General features: G+C 54.6%; 1 protein-coding gene across 2 annotated transcripts; it reads left to right on the top strand.

Annotated features, from left to right (window-relative positions):
- The first annotated feature begins 3457 nt into the window (after window positions 1-3457).
- On the top strand, window positions 3458-15708 carry PHYHIP (phytanoyl-CoA 2-hydroxylase interacting protein). 2 transcript variants are annotated; one of them, XM_007961875.3, is made up of 5 exons: window positions 3458-3968; window positions 7347-7540; window positions 8709-8883; window positions 11073-11190; window positions 13523-15708. In XM_007961875.3, exons 2-5 carry the CDS (start codon window positions 7376-7378, stop codon window positions 14055-14057), a joined length of 993 nt encoding a protein of 330 aa, XP_007960066.1. In that variant the 5' UTR covers window positions 3458-3968; window positions 7347-7375; the 3' UTR covers window positions 14058-15708. The 2 variants fall into 2 exon arrangements, with proteins under 2 accessions (XP_007960066.1, XP_007960067.1); XM_007961876.3 differs by lacking the exon at window positions 3458-3968 and adding an exon at window positions 7026-7231.
- The last annotated feature ends 886 nt before the right edge of the window (window positions 15709-16594 follow it).

Raw genomic sequence — 16594 nt, 5'->3', positions numbered from 1 at the left:
TTAGAATTAGGTTAATGCTCTTCCTTAAAATAGATGACCAGTGAAGATTGTAGGTTGTCTAAACATAATTTCAAAAAGAAAATGAAATAGGCACTGAGAAATCCATGTAGTTCTTATAAATACTCATGACCCACTCTTGTCATTGTAAACACATGTAAATGACCAAAGCGGTTTCCATGGACTACCTGGATATATGTGCATTCATTGGCTCACTGGATCTCCACACTGAGCTCAGCCATAGGGAAATACACATAAACATTTTGAATCTATGAAGTGCATAAGCAGTATTAAGACTGTAAATATGTTTTACTTATAGTCTCATTCTCTATTACATCAGACTCTGTATTTGCTATGCACCTTTCTACCAGAAAGAATCTGGCCCTGGTACTCAGACAGACCTGAATCTGAATACTAACTAGTTTTACTACTTACGGCCTGAGTACTCTTTCCCACCTTCCACCTTTTTTAAATGGAGTTGATCAGCTGGGCATGGTGGCTCACACCTGTAATCCTAGCACTTTGAAAGGCCAAGGCAGGAGGATCACTTGAGGCCAGGAGTTGGAGACCAGCCTGACCAACATAGTAAGAACCTGTCTCTATAAAAACAAAAAACAAAAAACAAACAAACAAACAAACAAAAAGAGTATGTGATGTACAGAAAAGATATTGGTAAGTGAAAAAAGAAGGTTATAAAACAGCATTCTTTCATTCTATTTTTGTTAATAAATTCTATACATGTATTGGCTGGGTGTGGTGGCTCACATCTGTGTAATCCCAACTACTTTGAAAGGCCAAGGCGGGTGGATTGCTTGCATTTAGGAGTTTGGGACCAGCCTGGGCAACACAGTGAGACCCCATCTCTATAAAAAAATTAAAAAATTAGCCAGGTGTGGTGGTGTGCGCCTATAGTCTCAGCTACTCAGGGGACTGAAGTGGGAGGATTACTTAAGCCAGGGAGGCAGAGGTTGCAGTAAGCTGAGTTTGTGCCACTGTTCTCCAATCAGGGTGACAGAGCAAGACCCTGTCTCGAAAAAAAATTAATTAAAATAATTCTGGCCGGGCGCGGTGGCTCAAGCCTGTAATCCCAGCACTTTGGGAGGCTGAGACGGGCAGATCATGAGGTCAGGAGATTGAGACCATCCTGGCTAACACGGTGAAACCCTGTCTCTACTAAAAAATACAAAAACCTAGCCGGGCAAGGTGGCAGGCGCCTGTAGTCCCAGCTACTCCGGAGGCTGACGCAGGAGAATGGCGTAAACCCGGGAGGCGGAGCTTGGAGTGAGCTGAGATCCGGCCACTGCACTCCAGCCTGGGCGACAGAGCAAGACTCCGTCTCAAAAAAAAAAAAAAAAATTCTATATATGTATTTAATGTGTATTTCTGAATGGTGGGAAAATGAGAGATTTTATTTCCCTCTTAAATTTTAAAATGAAATGTGCTTGTCTCTCTACAGTGATCATGTGCTACTTGTGTAATAAAAAGTTATTAAAAATAAAAATGCAGCAGAAATGCATCTTGGCGGTTGTTTGGTTTCACAGGGAGTGAGTTATACTTGGCACATTATGCTTTGCTCTTACCACGTGTTTCCTCTTGTGATCTGTAGAGAAGTCCTCTGAGGTGAGAAGTGGCAGAAGTTCCTAAAGGGCTGTGCCTTCACCTGTCGCCGGCACGCAGCTCCACAAAGGGGCGCTGAGATGGTTACTACTCATACTTGGGCCACAGGACTCTGTCACTCAGGCTGGAGTGCAGTGGCGCAATCTCAGCTCACTGCAACCCCCACCTGCCAGGTTCAAGCGATTCTTGTGCCTCAGCCTCCCAAGTAGCTGGGATTACAGGCACCCACCACCGCACCCAGCTAATTTTTATATTTTTAGTAGAGATGGGTTTTCACCATATTGGCTAGGCTGGTCTCAAACTCCTGATCTCAGGTGATCTGCCCGCCTCAGTCTCCTAAAGTGTTGGGATTCTTGTGAGCTACTGCACCTGGCCTGGGACAGAAGTGTAGTCCAGATGTCACGTGCTGGCCATCACCAGGAGGTTACATTTTGCATCTCTTCTGAGCTCATCAGCTCAGCGTGGGTATGTTAGAGCAGGACGTAGTCATGCTTGGCAAAGGGAGTGCTTAGTCCTGCCTCAGTGCCATGCACCACCCCACATTCTGTGGTTCAGGACCTGGCCAGACTCGCTGAGGTTCTCACAGCCGTTTAAGGCAGGGTTGGCTTCTGCTTGTCTTTGCATTCTGTGAACTCTCACTTTCTGCTGCTATTACCTCCTCTGACTTTTGCACTGAGAGCTGCCACCTCGACTCCCCCTTGGTGAGTGTCTCTTAGGCTCAGCTCACACCTTCTCCTGCTCACCAAGACCTCACCCTGGGCCTGCCTGGTGTCTGCTGCCCCCGTGCCAATCCTCCCCACCCCAGCCGCACTCCTGCTTCCACAGCTTCCTCTGGCCTGCACCCTGCATGTGCCCTGGAGCCGCCCACTGTTCTTTCTCTGAATCAGTATCTGTGCCCTGCGATTTAGTTGTATGCTCCTCATTCTCTAATTGTGTCCTCTAAATGGCCATCTTCTCTCCCCTAGAAGACTGTGGCCTCCTTGCAGGCAGATGCTGTCGATATCATGGGAATGAGAACAGTTTTGACAGGTGACTGGCACTTCTGATGTGCCAGGCCCAGGGCTGGACAATTTACCTAATTATTTCATTCCATGATGACAATAAACCTGTGTGATCCCATTTGACAGATGAAGAGAGGTTGAGTGGCTTGTCCAAGGTCACCTAGTTGGGCAGCGGTAGAGCAGGGATTCTCAGCACATCCATCTGACTATAAGCCTGTGCTTTTCACTGCTGCTGCAACCCTTTGTCCCTGCTTGTTGCTGGACTCACATTTCCTTGGGTGTTCTTCCTGATGGCCTCCACTGAGTCTGCTTCTTGATGGCAGAACAGCCTCCTGCTGCTGTGAAAGATATTACATTCTCTCCCCAAGATGCCCAGGGCCGGCTTCCTTTGTGCTCAGAGAGTGGGGTGGGCTGAGGACACTCAGAGCTTGGTGTGTTCTCCCACCCCCACTTTCTTGCTCTTGTGCACCCTGCACTGTGCCACAGCCTCTCTCTCAGCCCCTTTTCCTGCAGACACCCAAGCTGCCAGTGGGTTCTCGCCAGACCCACAGGGATCCCTGAGCTGCAGGTCTGCCATCTCTCACTAGAACTGGTAAGAAAATGGAACCACAGTTCACCAAAAGGCCCCAAGGAGAGGCTCCGGACTGAAGATAGTAACCCTGGGTTCACACCCTCCATCTGGACCTTTCCCCTCTATAGCCTCCCTCCCCTTCCCCCAATCAGAGTCTTTGCTTTGGGGCCCAAGCCCTTGGCTAAGCTCCACCCCTCTCCCAGCATCCTAAAGTTTGGGGGCTGCATTCAAGTCAGAGATTTCCAAGTAGGGGGTGTGTTGGAGGGACTTCTGAGGGCAGCTTGTCCTGGAAGAATGGGGGAAAGGCAGCGTGTGTTGCTGTCCCTGAGGACATCTGTGTAGCTCCCTGGGAGACCCTCTGCCCTTTCCCCCTCCCACCAGCCCGGCGAACAGGGACCAAGCCTGCTTATTATCACCTGACGCTGCGCAGCCACTGATCCCATTGGTGGAGCCAGATTCGGTCTGGCTCTCTCGTTCTTTCTCCCTTCTCTGCCTCTCTCTCCTCCACGCTGCTTTGATTTCGCTCTTGCCTCTCTTCTTGCGCTGCTCAGCTGGGAACATCGTCTCACCAGGGGCAGCAGCGACACGCGCTGCACAGCCAGACAGGAGCTGGCTGCGGGGCATGGAAGCAGCCTCCTTGGCAGCCGGGAGAGGAGCGAGCGCACACCACTGCCTGTGACCCAGGCGTCCGGCTGCTGTCCCCTGCCTGGGATCTCATCCACACAGAGGTCTCTCCCTGTCCTCCCTGCCAGCTTTTCCTCTGCAGAGCCCAGTGGAGCCAGGTGAGTACCCTTCCTCCCTGGAACATGCTGCTGTTGATCCTGAGTAGCCAGGAGCTGGGGTCGCTAGGGTCCTGCCACCACCCAGGGTGTCCACCTGGACTGCCAGGCCTGACGACCTTGTCCCCTCTCCCCCAGGCCTTTGGCAAAGTGGTTAATGGCTGAATCCAGTCTCTGGGGCACCATAGTTAGTCACCCCGTGACCATTCTGCTGCAGTCAGCGATGCCAACAGGGACAGCAGGGTGGGGGAAGCATTCCCTGTGGCAGGGTGGCTGTTCTGAATGGACATGGGGAAGGGGCACCGGTGTGAGCGGCATGTGTGTGTGCGCGCTTGCGAGTTGGCTGGAGGCTTGCTGGCGCAGATAGGTCTGTCTGCCGGCAATCATGCTCATGTGTGGGTTTTGAATGGTGTGAGGCATGTCTAGAAACATATCTTTCTGGCACACGTGAGGTACGTGTGTTGGGGGGACTTATCTGAGTAGCCTGTGGGTGTGCGTGGGTGGGGACACTATGAGGCAGTATATTTAGGGGTAACCATGTCCCTTGTCATGTGTGTGGGAGTGTATGCAGACAGGGGCTTTCTATGTGGGGAGGTGAGACCCAGAGCAGGATGGGGTGGGTAAAGAGAAGAGGGGGCAGAAACCATTGTCTGCGGGCAGAGCCACGTAGGTGCACAAACCTGTTGGCACGAAGGCTCAGGGCTGGCAGAGTGTGGCCAGAGGCAAACACATTTTCAAAGTCTGTCTTTGAGCCGGGCGATGATTCGAGAGAGAATACTAGACTTCGGGCGGGGGCTGCTGTGTGTATGAACACACATGTGTGTGTGCAGGCAGGCGTGTGGGTTGCGTGCCTTCTTGTGGAGGTGGCACGCATGCATGTTGGTGCCTGTGGCGTCCTCTTTTCCCCAAATATGGCTTGTGAGGAGGTGTGCGTGGACGTGTGTGTGTGAGCCTGTGGACATGAACATGTCTGGGTGTGCATGGAGGTGACAGCTTGAAGAGGGAAAACTGCGGGGCGTTCTTAGAATGTAGAAGGTGGCGGGAGGCACCTGAGTGTGTAGATGGGTGAGTGGGAGTGAGGACGTCCGTGGAGGTGTGGGATGCGGGTGGGTGGGCACTCTTGGCACATGTGTGTATGTGCATGCGTGCCTGCCTGTGTGTGGGTGTGTACATGCCTGTCTTGGGGTGGATCCACACAGGAGTGTGGGTGTTTCTCGGGTGTTGCCTCAACCTGTCCCTCACACCCTGCCCTTCCCCAGTCTTCTGGGTGTAGAGAACTTGGGTTCACACCCACCCCTCTGTCCACCCCAGCTCACTCACTGCCGCCCTCCCAAGTTAGGGTGGGGATGTCATCTCAGCTTTCCCAGAACTGCAGGGAGGAAGGGACAAGCAGACACCCAGGTCCTGGAGACCCCTACCACCACACACAGCTGCCCCTATTTCTAGGAGGACTCCAAGGAGAGGCAGGAATAGGTGCCTGCTCATGGGATGAGTGTGGGCTGCTTCTGAGTGTGTAGGTGGGTGCCACTCAGGGCCTCTTGGGTAGGAGTGTGTCTGTGTTCGTGTGCGTGGGTGCGTGTGTGTGAGGCACATGTGTGTCTCCCTGGGAGCTTCTCACCAGGATCCCAAGAGGTGGTAACTCCTCACTGTTCCACACCTGTCCCCATGAATTACAGACTGGTTTATTATGGTAGGGTTGCTTCCCAACACCCAATCCCATCTGTTTGATTTTGGGGTGGGCCTGGTAGCACCCCCATGCTTATTTACCGTAGGATTCCCCATGCACAAAGCCACTGGCATTTTGGCTCTGGAGTGGGAGGCTAAGATGAAACAGGACTTGAGTGACACCTGGGGCAGGTAAGGGCCATCACCCTTAGCCTTCACCCTGTACTTGCCATCCAGGCAACTCACAGGTTAATACAGAGGTGCCAGGCTCTGGAGCAAGCTTAATTGACAGGAAGGTGTGGGCTGGATCCTCTGGAAGCTATAAATAAAAGTACCTGCTTTTGCAGGCACAAGATGCCCTCACCACTAGCTCCTGGGCAAGGGGAGGAGAAAAAGAGGGAGAAAGAAGAGAAGGAGGTGACACTTAGAAAAATGAGGGGTGCCGGGAGCTGGGATGGAGGAAGGGATTGGAAAGCAGGAGACCAAATGCCCCTGGAGAACGCCCCTCCCCCATCTACGGTCCCCTCCCAGACGCTGTCACTCCCCTTCCCTTCTCTTTTCCCCATCCCGGAGCTAGGCCAACCAGGCCAGAGTCACGGCCAGAGTCAGCTCTTCCCAGCTAAAGCACACATGAGAGTGACCGTGATGAGGTCTTCTCATAGCTGGACAAGCAGCAGACATAGAGGGAGAACCAAAGGAGGAAGACAGGGAGGGAGAGAAAATGCAGTTGCTTGAAAGGAAATGATAGAAGGAGGGAAAGTACAGGGTGGAAACACCACGGACACCCACGCATGCACACACGCCACACATGTGCCCCTCCACCCCCACATATGAGGGGACACCACCTTAGCTTAATGATCAAGAGCTTGGGAGCGGGAGTTCAAATCATTTGCTCCCTGCGTGGCCTTGGGCAGGTTAGTACCTTCCCGACCTCAGTTGCCTCATCTGTAAAATGGAGATAATGATAGTGTGTCGCTGCTTCCAAGCTTGCATGAGAGGTCTGTGAAGTTATGAGCACAGATGTTAATGTTAAAAGTAATGATTGAAAGGAGTCAAGAGAAGATTGGCCGAAGAGAAAGAGGGATCGTCAAAAAAAGTTATGGGTGGAAAAAAGAGCTTGAAGCCGGCTGTGTCGCGTGCCCCTCCCACCACGAATGTGTCCACATGCACCAACGTGGCACTTGTCCTTCCAGCCATGTACCGTGGCAACCCTTGCTGACCCCAGCGAGGAGAGAGGCCTGAATCCGAGGGCCCTGGCACCTGTGAGCTCTTGGCTGTCACCTGCCCCAAGCCTCGCACCTCCGCTCCACAGCAGGTGCTTCCTGTGTTTCCTCCGCCTCTCACCCGTCCTCTCCACCCCCACCTCTTTCTCTTTTCACGCCTGCTGGCTGAGGGCCCCCTCCCTCCTCGGCTCCATCTGCTGCAAATCTGTCCCCGCCCGGCTTTGCAGCGTTCCCACTGCCTCTGCCACCTGTCAGGTGCCGTCTGCTCTGCAGACCCCTCTGAGGAGAGCAGAGAGCCCCCCGGGCAGGCACCCCGTTCCACCCTCCATCAACATTCTCCAGCCTCCCCTGTGCAGTCTTTCCCATCTAATTCATGAGGCAGGTGGATTCCAGGGGTCCTTGAGGTTCTGCCTCAAAAGGGCTATTGGGAAGAGGACATTCCAGAAAGCTCGCTGGGGGCAAGGGAGGTACTGACCCTTTTCCTCCTCCTCAGTCCCCACAGGAGACAACCCTGACGGGAGCATGGAGCTGCTGTCCACGCCCCACAGCATTGAGATCAACAACATCACCTGCGACTCCTTCCGCATCTCCTGGGCCATGGAGGACAGTGACCTGGAGAGGGTCACCCATTACTTCATTGACCTTAACAAGAAGGAGAATAAGAATTCCAACAAGTTCAAGCACCGGGTGAGTAGAAGGTGTCCCAGGAGCCCCTTCCCAGCTCCTGTTCCTGAAGGAAGCCGGATAAGGGAACACCTGGAAGTGATGGCTTGGAGTCAGAGGCCTGGTTAAAATCCACACTCTTCTTCCTGTGTCATTTTGGGAAAGTTACATGACCTCTCTGAGCCTGAGCTCCTTCCCTGGTGAAGAGGGAATAACAATGCTGAGCCTCGCGGGGTCGTGGAGAGGATGCAGTGAGTCATGTTTGCGTGGTGCTTGGCCCAGCGCCTAGCACAGAGGGAGCGCTGTTATCAGCGCCACGACTGAGACTTCAGGCAGGGGCAGAGAGCCCGGGTGGGGTGGGGCCGCAGGCATCGCCTATGGGGATGACGTCTCAAGTCTCCACAAAGCCCCGGCTCAGGGCACAGCCTCGCTGTTGGCTGGATGGGCTACGCGGGCCTCGGTCTGGGCGGGGCCCTTTTGCTGTGGCCTCAGTTCTCCCTCTCCGGCCCCTCACCTGCTGGCCTGCCATTTGCTTGACTTAGAAAAGGAATAGGAGAGAGTCTTCCGTGGGTGTGTCCTTTTCTGGGGTTAAAAGCCAGTGTGGGGGTGGGTGGGAGGAAGCCCCCCATCCTCTCAAGCTGGCAGAGGCAGGGGGAGTGAGGCGGCCAGCTGGCTCCCAGGCCAACGGCACCGGCGTGGGTTACTCACCCGCTCTCTTTCTCTGGAACCGGCTCTCCCGATCTGGGTGTCTTTTGGCAGGCCAGTTGCCACGGTGACGTGAATGTTCAACACCACCCCCTTAACCCTCCCCCCCAAAGAATAAGGCATATTTTCCCTTCCTCCCTGGCTTCTCAGCATTTGCCGTTGCCGTGGAGACGGCACTGCAGTGTGCAGAGCTCTCAAAGTCTCCTTAAAAAATGAAGGCCTTGCTGCCCTCAACTTCGTGGCTTTTCCCCTCCGTTCCCAAGAGAACAGGGTGTCAGGGGGGTTCGAGGAGGGGCCAAGGCTGGGGAGCATCTGTGTGGCCTTCCCAGGAAAATGGTGGCCAGGGTAGGAAGCCAATGGATCCTCAAGATTGGTCCTGCTCAGGAGAAACAGGGCCATCTGGGGAGTGGAGATTCTGGGGTGACGCCCAGATTGGGCATGAACCCCTGTTTGACGCCCGGCTCTCTGTCTGTACCCTATTTCTCAGGATGTCCCCACCAAGCTCGTGGCCAAGGCAGTGCCGCTGCCCATGACCGTGAGAGGCCACTGGTTCCTGAGCCCCCGCACGGAGTACAGCGTGGCCGTGCAGACGGCAGTGAAGCAGAGCGACGGGGAGTACCTGGTGTCCGGCTGGAGCGAGACAGTGGAGTTCTGCACTGGGGGTGAGGCCCTGCTTTCACACCCCTGTCCTGCTGCTTGGCACGTCAGGCTTAGTTGTGGTCAAAGCGGGGCTTCCTGGTAGTCAAGCAAACACTGATGAACGCCTTCTGTCCACCAGGCAGCATGCTTGGGCCACAGGGAAGGCACACAGGCATGACACCCTCCCTGCCTCCAAAAGCCGCCCTTTCTCTTCTCTCACTGGAGGCAGATGTGAACCCCACTAATCATGTTGGCAAGACCACTTCCATTAAGAAAGGGAGTTACTTTTCTGGCTTGGTACCAGATCACAGGCATCTTTTTAAACACTGTGGTCAAAGGTGCATGATGTAAAATTTGCCATCTTGACCATTTTGAAGTGTACAGTTCAATGGTATTAAGTATATTCACATTGTTGTGCAGCCAATCTCCAGAACCGTTTTTTCTTGGAAAACCAAAACTCTATACCCATTAAACAACCACCCCCCATTTCCCTCTGCCGGCTACCATTCTACTTTCTGTTCCTATGAATATGAGTCCTCTAAGTATCTCATATCAGTAGTACAATTGTACAGGATTTGTCTTTTTGTGACTGGAATATACCGGATTTACTTCCTTTTTAAAACTGGATAGTATTTCATTGTATGGATAGACCACATTTTGCTTAATCAATTATCTGTCAATGTGCACTTGGTGGAGCAATCACATTTCGCTTGTTCTAAGCCTCCACGTAGCCTGGGAAAATGGCCCCTGGTCAACGGCCCTGCAAACTCTCTTAGCAGAACTGAACTTGTAGACTCCAGCACAAACAGCGGGCTTATGTGTGCTTGGTCACTCGTGACTCAGGGTCTGTCTCCACAAGATTGCATTCTTTTGGTGTTCACGGTGAGAGCTGCTCCAGATCTCTCTGTCACACGGAAGGGGCACAGAACATTCTCAGCCCCGGGCCTCTGAGGCTGCTGGCTCCATCCTTTGCCAAGATTTATGCCCCAAGTCTCCTTGAGCTGCTGTTGTCTTTTGAGTGGTGCTTTTTCTTTTTTTTTTCTCCTTCTGTCTTTTTTTTTTTTTTTTTGAGATGGAGTCTCGCTCTTGTCGCCTCCTGGCTGGAGTGCAGTGGCATGATCTTGGCTCACTGCAACCTCTGCTTCCCGGATTCAAGCGATTCTCCTGCCTCAGCATCCTGAGTAGCTGGGATTACAGGCGCCCACCATCACGCCTGGCTACTTTTTTGTGCATTTTTAGTACAGATGGGGTTTCACCATGTTGGCCAGGCTGGTCTTGAACTCCTGACTCAGGTGATCCGCCCGTCTCAGCCTCCCAAAGTTCTGGGATCACAGGAGTGAACCACCGCGGCTGGCTGAATGGTGTTTTTTCTTAGTTCTGCTGCAGAACCCCACTCTCTGGAGGCCTCTTGCTTCCGGAGGGGAAAGCTCGGTTTCCCCTGAGACCTCCATGTGCAGTGGGCATTTAATTCAAATTGGGGATCTGGCTGCAATCCAGTCCACACTCCTCTCTCCAAACCAAGCACCCTGGCCAGGGATGCATCCACAAAGAGGGAAGGGCAGCTTCTTCTAATTTGTACCAAGGAGCTGTATGTGCCAGCAGTAGCCTTCCTGGGGCTCCAGGGTTCAATGTTGCTATCCTGTTTCCAGCCTTCCCTGTTTCTCCTGAGATGCTCAAGCTGAGAGCCATTGCTCCAGACCCAGGACTGCCTAAACATTGCCTGGTCTCACTTCTCCCTAGCCCCTCAGGAGCCCTCACCTGTAGCTACAGCTGGCTTCCATGGGGGGACGTGGGCAGCCTCCTATCTACTGGGTTTGAAGGGCTTTCCCAAAAGGACCTCAAGCCCTTTCAAGTCTTCCTTTTTCCCATGAGTCCTCTTTTCACATGAGGATAGCCTGGGATCACAGCCCCTGGGCACCCTGGTGGGATTACTGGGCAGCCCTCTGCCTTTTTCTGACCCAGAGAGCCCCGAGCCTCTGGCAGTGTTGTTGCAGAGGTGATGAGGACAGACAGCATGCAGCACTCTGTTTCCAGCAGAGGCCAGCTGGCCTGTTCCCATCTGAGTTTAAGGTTCTGTGACTGTCTAGTCGCCTCTGCTGTTCTGACAGACAGAGGTTGGCCGGCACGCACAGGGTGGGGTGGGGTGGGGACAGGAGGTGTTTGTGCTCCTCAGCTGGCCCTCAGCTCACCCACTGCATCTGGGATCTTGCAGATTATGCCAAGGAGCACCTGGCTCAGCTGCAGGAGAAGGCCGAGCAGATCGCAGGCCGCATGCTCCGCTTCTCCGTCTTCTACCGCAACCATCACAAGGAGTACTTCCAGCATGCCAGGTATGGGTGCAGGCTCCCGGCTGGACCCGCCAGGCCTCTCCTCCCTCCCAGCCCTTCCTGTTCCTGTCCTGGCTGTCTGAGGTCACCCCCAGCCTTGTGGCTACCAGTCCCTCCTCTAGGATTGACATGCCCTAACGTCACCAGGCTGGCTCTGAAGAGACTGCTGCTTTGGGGATTGGGCTCAGGGAAGATCAAGGGCTCTGGGGACAAGGCCTTCTGCAAGAGTGTTGTACTAATGAGCCTGGGAGAACGAGATCTGGGTTTGCTCCCGCTCTGGGACAGTTCTTTTCATGGAGGTCTACCACCACAGGTCTCTCTGATTCAGGCCCTTGGGCCAAAGGGCAGGTGGCAGGGAGTGCATAAAATGAGTGTTCTGATCACAAAAGGTTTGAGGAAGCACCCAGCTCGTCGCTTTTCAAACTGGGTGCTCCCTCCAGGGAGACGTGTCCGTGAACCCCTTAGAATGCTGCCATGGGGTTGGGGGGACCAGAGGATGAGGCTTGGTGGGCCCCACACCTGATGTCCAACCAGAGCAGCCTCAATTTTATTTGCCTGTGAGCCTTCCACATATAATTTCTTTTGGGGAAAAAAAGAGAGAGATGCTGCGGTCTAAAAGTGTTCGAAAATTGGTGATCTGATCCAACACCCTTGGCCTACAGAAGAGGAGCACGAGGCCCAGAGGGAAGCAGCTTGTTCATTCGAGCCAGGGAGTCACTTGTCACTGAAGACAGCCAGGATCAGGCAAGAGTGAGGCAGGACCAGGAGTACCCACCCTCCCCAGGCCTGCTGGAAAGTGCTCCAAGACCACATCCTTCTGAGGCTCAGCCAGGGCAAGCAGCTGCTCTGCCTCTTTTTTTTTTTTTTGAGACGGAGTCTCTCGCTGTCACCCAGGCTGGAGTGCAGTGGCGTGATCTCCGCTCACTGCAACCTCTGCCTTCTGGGTTAAAATGATTCTCCTGCCTCAGTCTCCTGAGTAGCTGGGACCACAGGTGTGCGCCACCATGGCAGGCTAATTTTTGTATTTTTAATGAAGCGGGGTTTCACTATGTTGGCCAGGCTGGTCTCAAACTCCTGACCTCAGGTGATCCACCCACCTCGGCCTCCCAAGGTGCTGGGATTACAGGCATGAGCCACTGTGCCTGGCCTCTGTCTGCCTTTATCCTTAGAGTCAGGGCAGTTTTAACCTCAGGGCAGTGAGGACCTTGGGAGTCTTTGGGGTTTGTATTAAAGAAGCAAGGCCTGCTTGGTGACTCAAACCTGTAATCCCAGCATGTTGGGAGGCTAAGATGGGATCGCTTGAGCCCAAGAGTTCAAGATGAGCCTAAGCAACATAGTGAGACCCTGGTCTCTACAAAAAATTTAAAGAATTAGCCAGGTGTGGATCACTTGAGCCCAGGAGTTAGAGCTTGCAGTGAGCTGTGATTGTACTACTGCACTCCAGCCTGGAAAGTGAGTCAGTGGCCCAGTTTGGACTCCTTTATCAGCGAGAATGAGAGAGACAAGGAGCACCCATGTGTGCCAGGCACCTTACTTGGTCCCAGGATGTAAAGATAAAGGCAGAGTTCACCCTTTTGAGAACCTCAGAATCCAGTCAGAGAGACAGTATGGAAAGATTTCATGTGAAAAGTACGTGTAATTGTTGAGCACAGTTCAGTGTCCTGGCCAGGTGAAGTGGCTCACACCTGCAATCCTAGCACTTTGGGAGGCCAAAGCCGGAGGATCACTGGAGGCCAGGAGTTCAGCCTGAGCAACATAGTTAGAAGACTGGGTGTCCTGCACATAGTAGGCAACCAAATATTTGTCAAGTGCAGGTGTCTGCTGTTCCTGGAAGGTTTTAGAGGGGAACAGACGCGTGGCTGAGGCTTGAAGGCTGATTAGAAGTGTGCCAAGCCAGACAGAGGAAGGTGGAAAGGGTGGTCAGTGCAGCAGAGGGAAGAGTCCTGCACAGGGGGCACAGAGGCAGGAGACTGCGTGTGCAGGGGGTGGGTAAGGAGGTGTGATGGCAGGAGGTGGGGAGTGGCGAGGAGACCACAGAGATCAGATCATGAGCCGCCATGCTTTTCACGCACGCCCCATCAAAGGGTTTCAAGTTGGGGAGTGACAGCTTCACATCTCTTCTCTGAGAAGGAGTGGGCTGGATGAATCCCTCTCCAGGGCCCTCTCTGCTCTTGCATTCTGGAATGTTCTATTTGCAACTAGTGGAGGCGGCTGCGGGAGGGCTGGGAGCTGGGCTGGCTCCCTCCCTCCTCGACCACACGCAGCAGCCAAGCCTCAGCCCGGCTCACCAGCCTCATCTTCTCTTCCCTTTGGCGTGTCTCCCTGGGGTGGGCAGGACCCACTGCGGGAACATGCTGCAGCCCTACCTGAAGGACAACAGCGGCAGCCACGGCTCCCCCACCAGCGGTATGCTCCACGGGGTCTTCTTCAGTTGCAACACGGAGTTCAACACGGGCCAGCCCCCGCAGGACTCCCCCTACGGCCGCTGGCGCTTCCAGATCCCAGCTCAGCGCCTCTTCAATCCCAGCACCAACCTCTACTTTGCGGACTTCTACTGCATGTACACGGCCTACCACTATGCTATCCTGGTGCTGGCGCCCAAAGGCTCCCTGGGGGACCGCTTCTGCCGCGACCGCCTGCCCCTCCTGGACATTGCTTGCAACAAGTTCCTGACCTGCAGCGTGGAGGACGGGGAGCTGGTCTTCCGCCACGCCCAGGACCTCATCCTGGAGATCATCTACACCGAGCCCGTCGACCTGTCCCTGGGCACCCTGGGGGAGATCAGCGGCCACCAGCTCATGAGCCTGTCTACTGCTGATGCCAAGAAGGACCCCAGCTGCAAGACCTGCAACATCAGCGTGGGCCGCTAGGGACTCCTGGGGAGCTGGGGGGCGAGGGAGAGAGGAGCAGAAGGTGGAGGTGGGTAGCCCAGGTTCAGGGAGCTTGCTTTCTCTCTCCTGCCCCCCTGCTCCCTCCACTCTGCCCAGCTGCCCTCCCCCCGCCCCTTGGCATTGGAGGCAACAGACGGTGGTCCTCTTGGTAAGTGTGGCCCACCCCCGGCCTGGTGGACGTGGAAAGGCTTCTCCTCCTCCGTAGCTGGCAGCTGGGCTGGATTTCTGGAGAACTTCCCTTTTCCTCTGGTTTCCTTGTCCTACTGTTCTTTGCCTCATCCAGGTCTCTATCTCCCAAAGACCTGCCCACCTCCTGGGGCTCTCCCAGGGAAGCCCCTCTGGGCCAAAGCCCACGTGTAGCTTGGCTGCCTCCAGAGGAGATGCAGAGAGCTGTGGGGCGATCTTTCTTAGTCCCACTCACCCCACTCAGGGCCAACCACAGAATGCCCCCTCCCTGCTGAGCTGGGTCTCTGGGGCTTCCCACTCCAGGCCCGGATCCCTTCCTTCTATAAATAGTCTCCTGCACCACCATGACACCCTGGCTGCTCCTTGCCCCAAAGAACCCTCTTCCTGCATGGGAGAGCTGTCCCTCCTTCTCCACCTGCCCACTGGGACACTCCCCCTGCTCTCCAGAAAGAAATTCTCTTTCTTCTCTTGGCACTGGGGGCGTCAGGCTGTCGGGTGTTCCTTCCTTCCATACCCCAGCATACCTTCTCCTTGCTTAGAGTACGGGGGTCTGAGACAGCAGCCACTGGGGTTGAGGAGGGGGAGGAGACCCCTGAGACCCAGAAGTGCCCCTTCCTCAGCTGGGAGTGGGCCGCCTCATGCTCTGCTGGAGCCTGGCATGGAACATGAGATCTGCGAGCTGTCCCGCGGGCCCCGGCACCCCGCCCAGCCGTGCACTTTGCTCACTCGCTCTGCCGTGGTGCCGTGACTGTACCGTGCCCATGCGTGACCTGGACTGTGGACCCTCTGCTGCTCCACCTCTCCCCTGCCCACTGGCTCTGTCTGCTCTCCTGCCACCCTGCTGGCCGGGAGCCCCTCCCCGGGGAGTTCTTGGTGACGTCCTTCCCGGGCCTCCTTGTGTTTTTGCCTCATTCCTACTGTCGCACAGGTCACCAGGGTGGACTCCCTACAATCAGCAAAGCAAACAGAGAGCCTGTGGGAGGGGCTGACAGCAGCCGCCGGCTGTTTGGGGGATGACGGAGGTGACATCAGGCGGAGAAGAGTGCAGCCTCACAGTGACTTTCTCAGAGGTGACGGAGATGATGGATGAGCGGCTGGATTTCCATGACGAAGGACGGAAGCATCGGCGGGCCAGCAAGACCATACCTCGGTGAGGGGCAGGTGGACAACCGTCACCTCTCTGTAGCCAGGGGGAATTGTGTGGCCAGCTGTCTCTCTCGGATGGGTCAGGAGGCCTGGAGGCTTCCTGGGGAAAGAGGTGTGGAGAAGGAGAGAACATGGCCCAGGCCCTTTCCTTCCCCCTGTGCTGACAGCATTGCTGTAGGGGTGGCCTGCTGCCCTCCCCTGGCCCTCATGTCCCCCCGGGGCTGGGGTCCGCCTGCCTGTGCTGTGCTTGCGACGTGCATCAATAAACCACCATGGCCTGAGGGCCCTGCTCGTCTCAGTCCATTTGAGCTGCTGTGACACAATACCACAGACTGGGTGGCTCAAAAACCGCAGATTCATTTCTCATAGTTCTGGAGACTCAGGAGGTCAAGATCAAGGTGCTGGCAGAAGCTGTGTCTGGTGAGGGCCTGCTTCACAGATGGCTCTTTTCACTGTGTCCTCACAGGGTGAAAGGGATGAGCAAGCTCTCTTGCCCCTCCTTTTTTTTTTTTTTTTTTTTTTTGTAGAGTTGGGGGGTTTCACCTTGTTGCCCAGGCTGGCCTCAAACTCCTGGCCTCAAGTGATCCTCCCACCTAGGCCTCCCAAAGTGCTTGGGATTATAAGCATGAGCCACTGCTCCAGGCCATCTTGGGCCCGTTTCATAAAGGCACTAATTCCATTCATGTGGCCCCACCTTCATGACCTCATCTCCTTCCAAGGCCCCGCTTCCAAAAATCATCACCTTGGAGTTAGAATTTCCACCTAGGGCTGGGTGCAGTGGCTCAGGGCGGTAATCCCAGCACTTTGGGAGGCTGAGGCAGGTGGATCACAGGAGGTCAGGGGTTCAAGACCAGCCTGGCCAATATGGTGAAATCCCATCTCTACTGAAAATACAAAATTAGCTGGGCGTGGTGGTGGGCACCTGTAATCCCAACTACTTGGGAGCCTGAGGCAGGAGAATTGCTTGAACCCAGGAGGCGGAGGTTGCAGTGAGCTGAGACTGCACCATTGCACTCCAGCCTGGGTGACAGAGTGAGACTCCATCTCAAAAATAATAAAATAAAAGAAAATAAATGTCAACCTAGGATTTAGGGGGGACATAAACATTCAGACTATAGCACCCCATCTCTTTGGGCCAGTGATGGGGTGGGTGAGTTCTGCAAACCACAGAGGAGCTCAGGTGG

Source organism: Chlorocebus sabaeus, chromosome 8 (assembly GCF_047675955.1).
Source record: "Chlorocebus sabaeus isolate Y175 chromosome 8, mChlSab1.0.hap1, whole genome shotgun sequence".
Lineage (NCBI taxonomy): Eukaryota > Metazoa > Chordata > Mammalia > Primates > Cercopithecidae > Chlorocebus > Chlorocebus sabaeus.
Note: the sequence above shows the minus strand (reverse complement) of the source record. Positions and strands in the feature narration are given on the sequence as shown.

What these genes read in the sequence shown, in the direction of transcription:
- PHYHIP (XM_007961875.3), top strand. Translation starts at nt 7,376, where the DNA reads ATGGAGCTGCTGTCCACGCCCCACAGCATTGAGATCAACAACATCACC. An exon ending in CCAACAAGTTCAAGCACCGG is followed by an intron (nt 7,541 to 8,708) that starts GTGAGTAGAAGG and finishes CCTATTTCTCAG; the next exon opens with GATGTCCCCACCAAGCTCGT. An exon ending in GAGTACTTCCAGCATGCCAG is followed by an intron (nt 11,191 to 13,522) that starts GTATGGGTGCAG and finishes TGGGGTGGGCAG; the next exon opens with GACCCACTGCGGGAACATGC.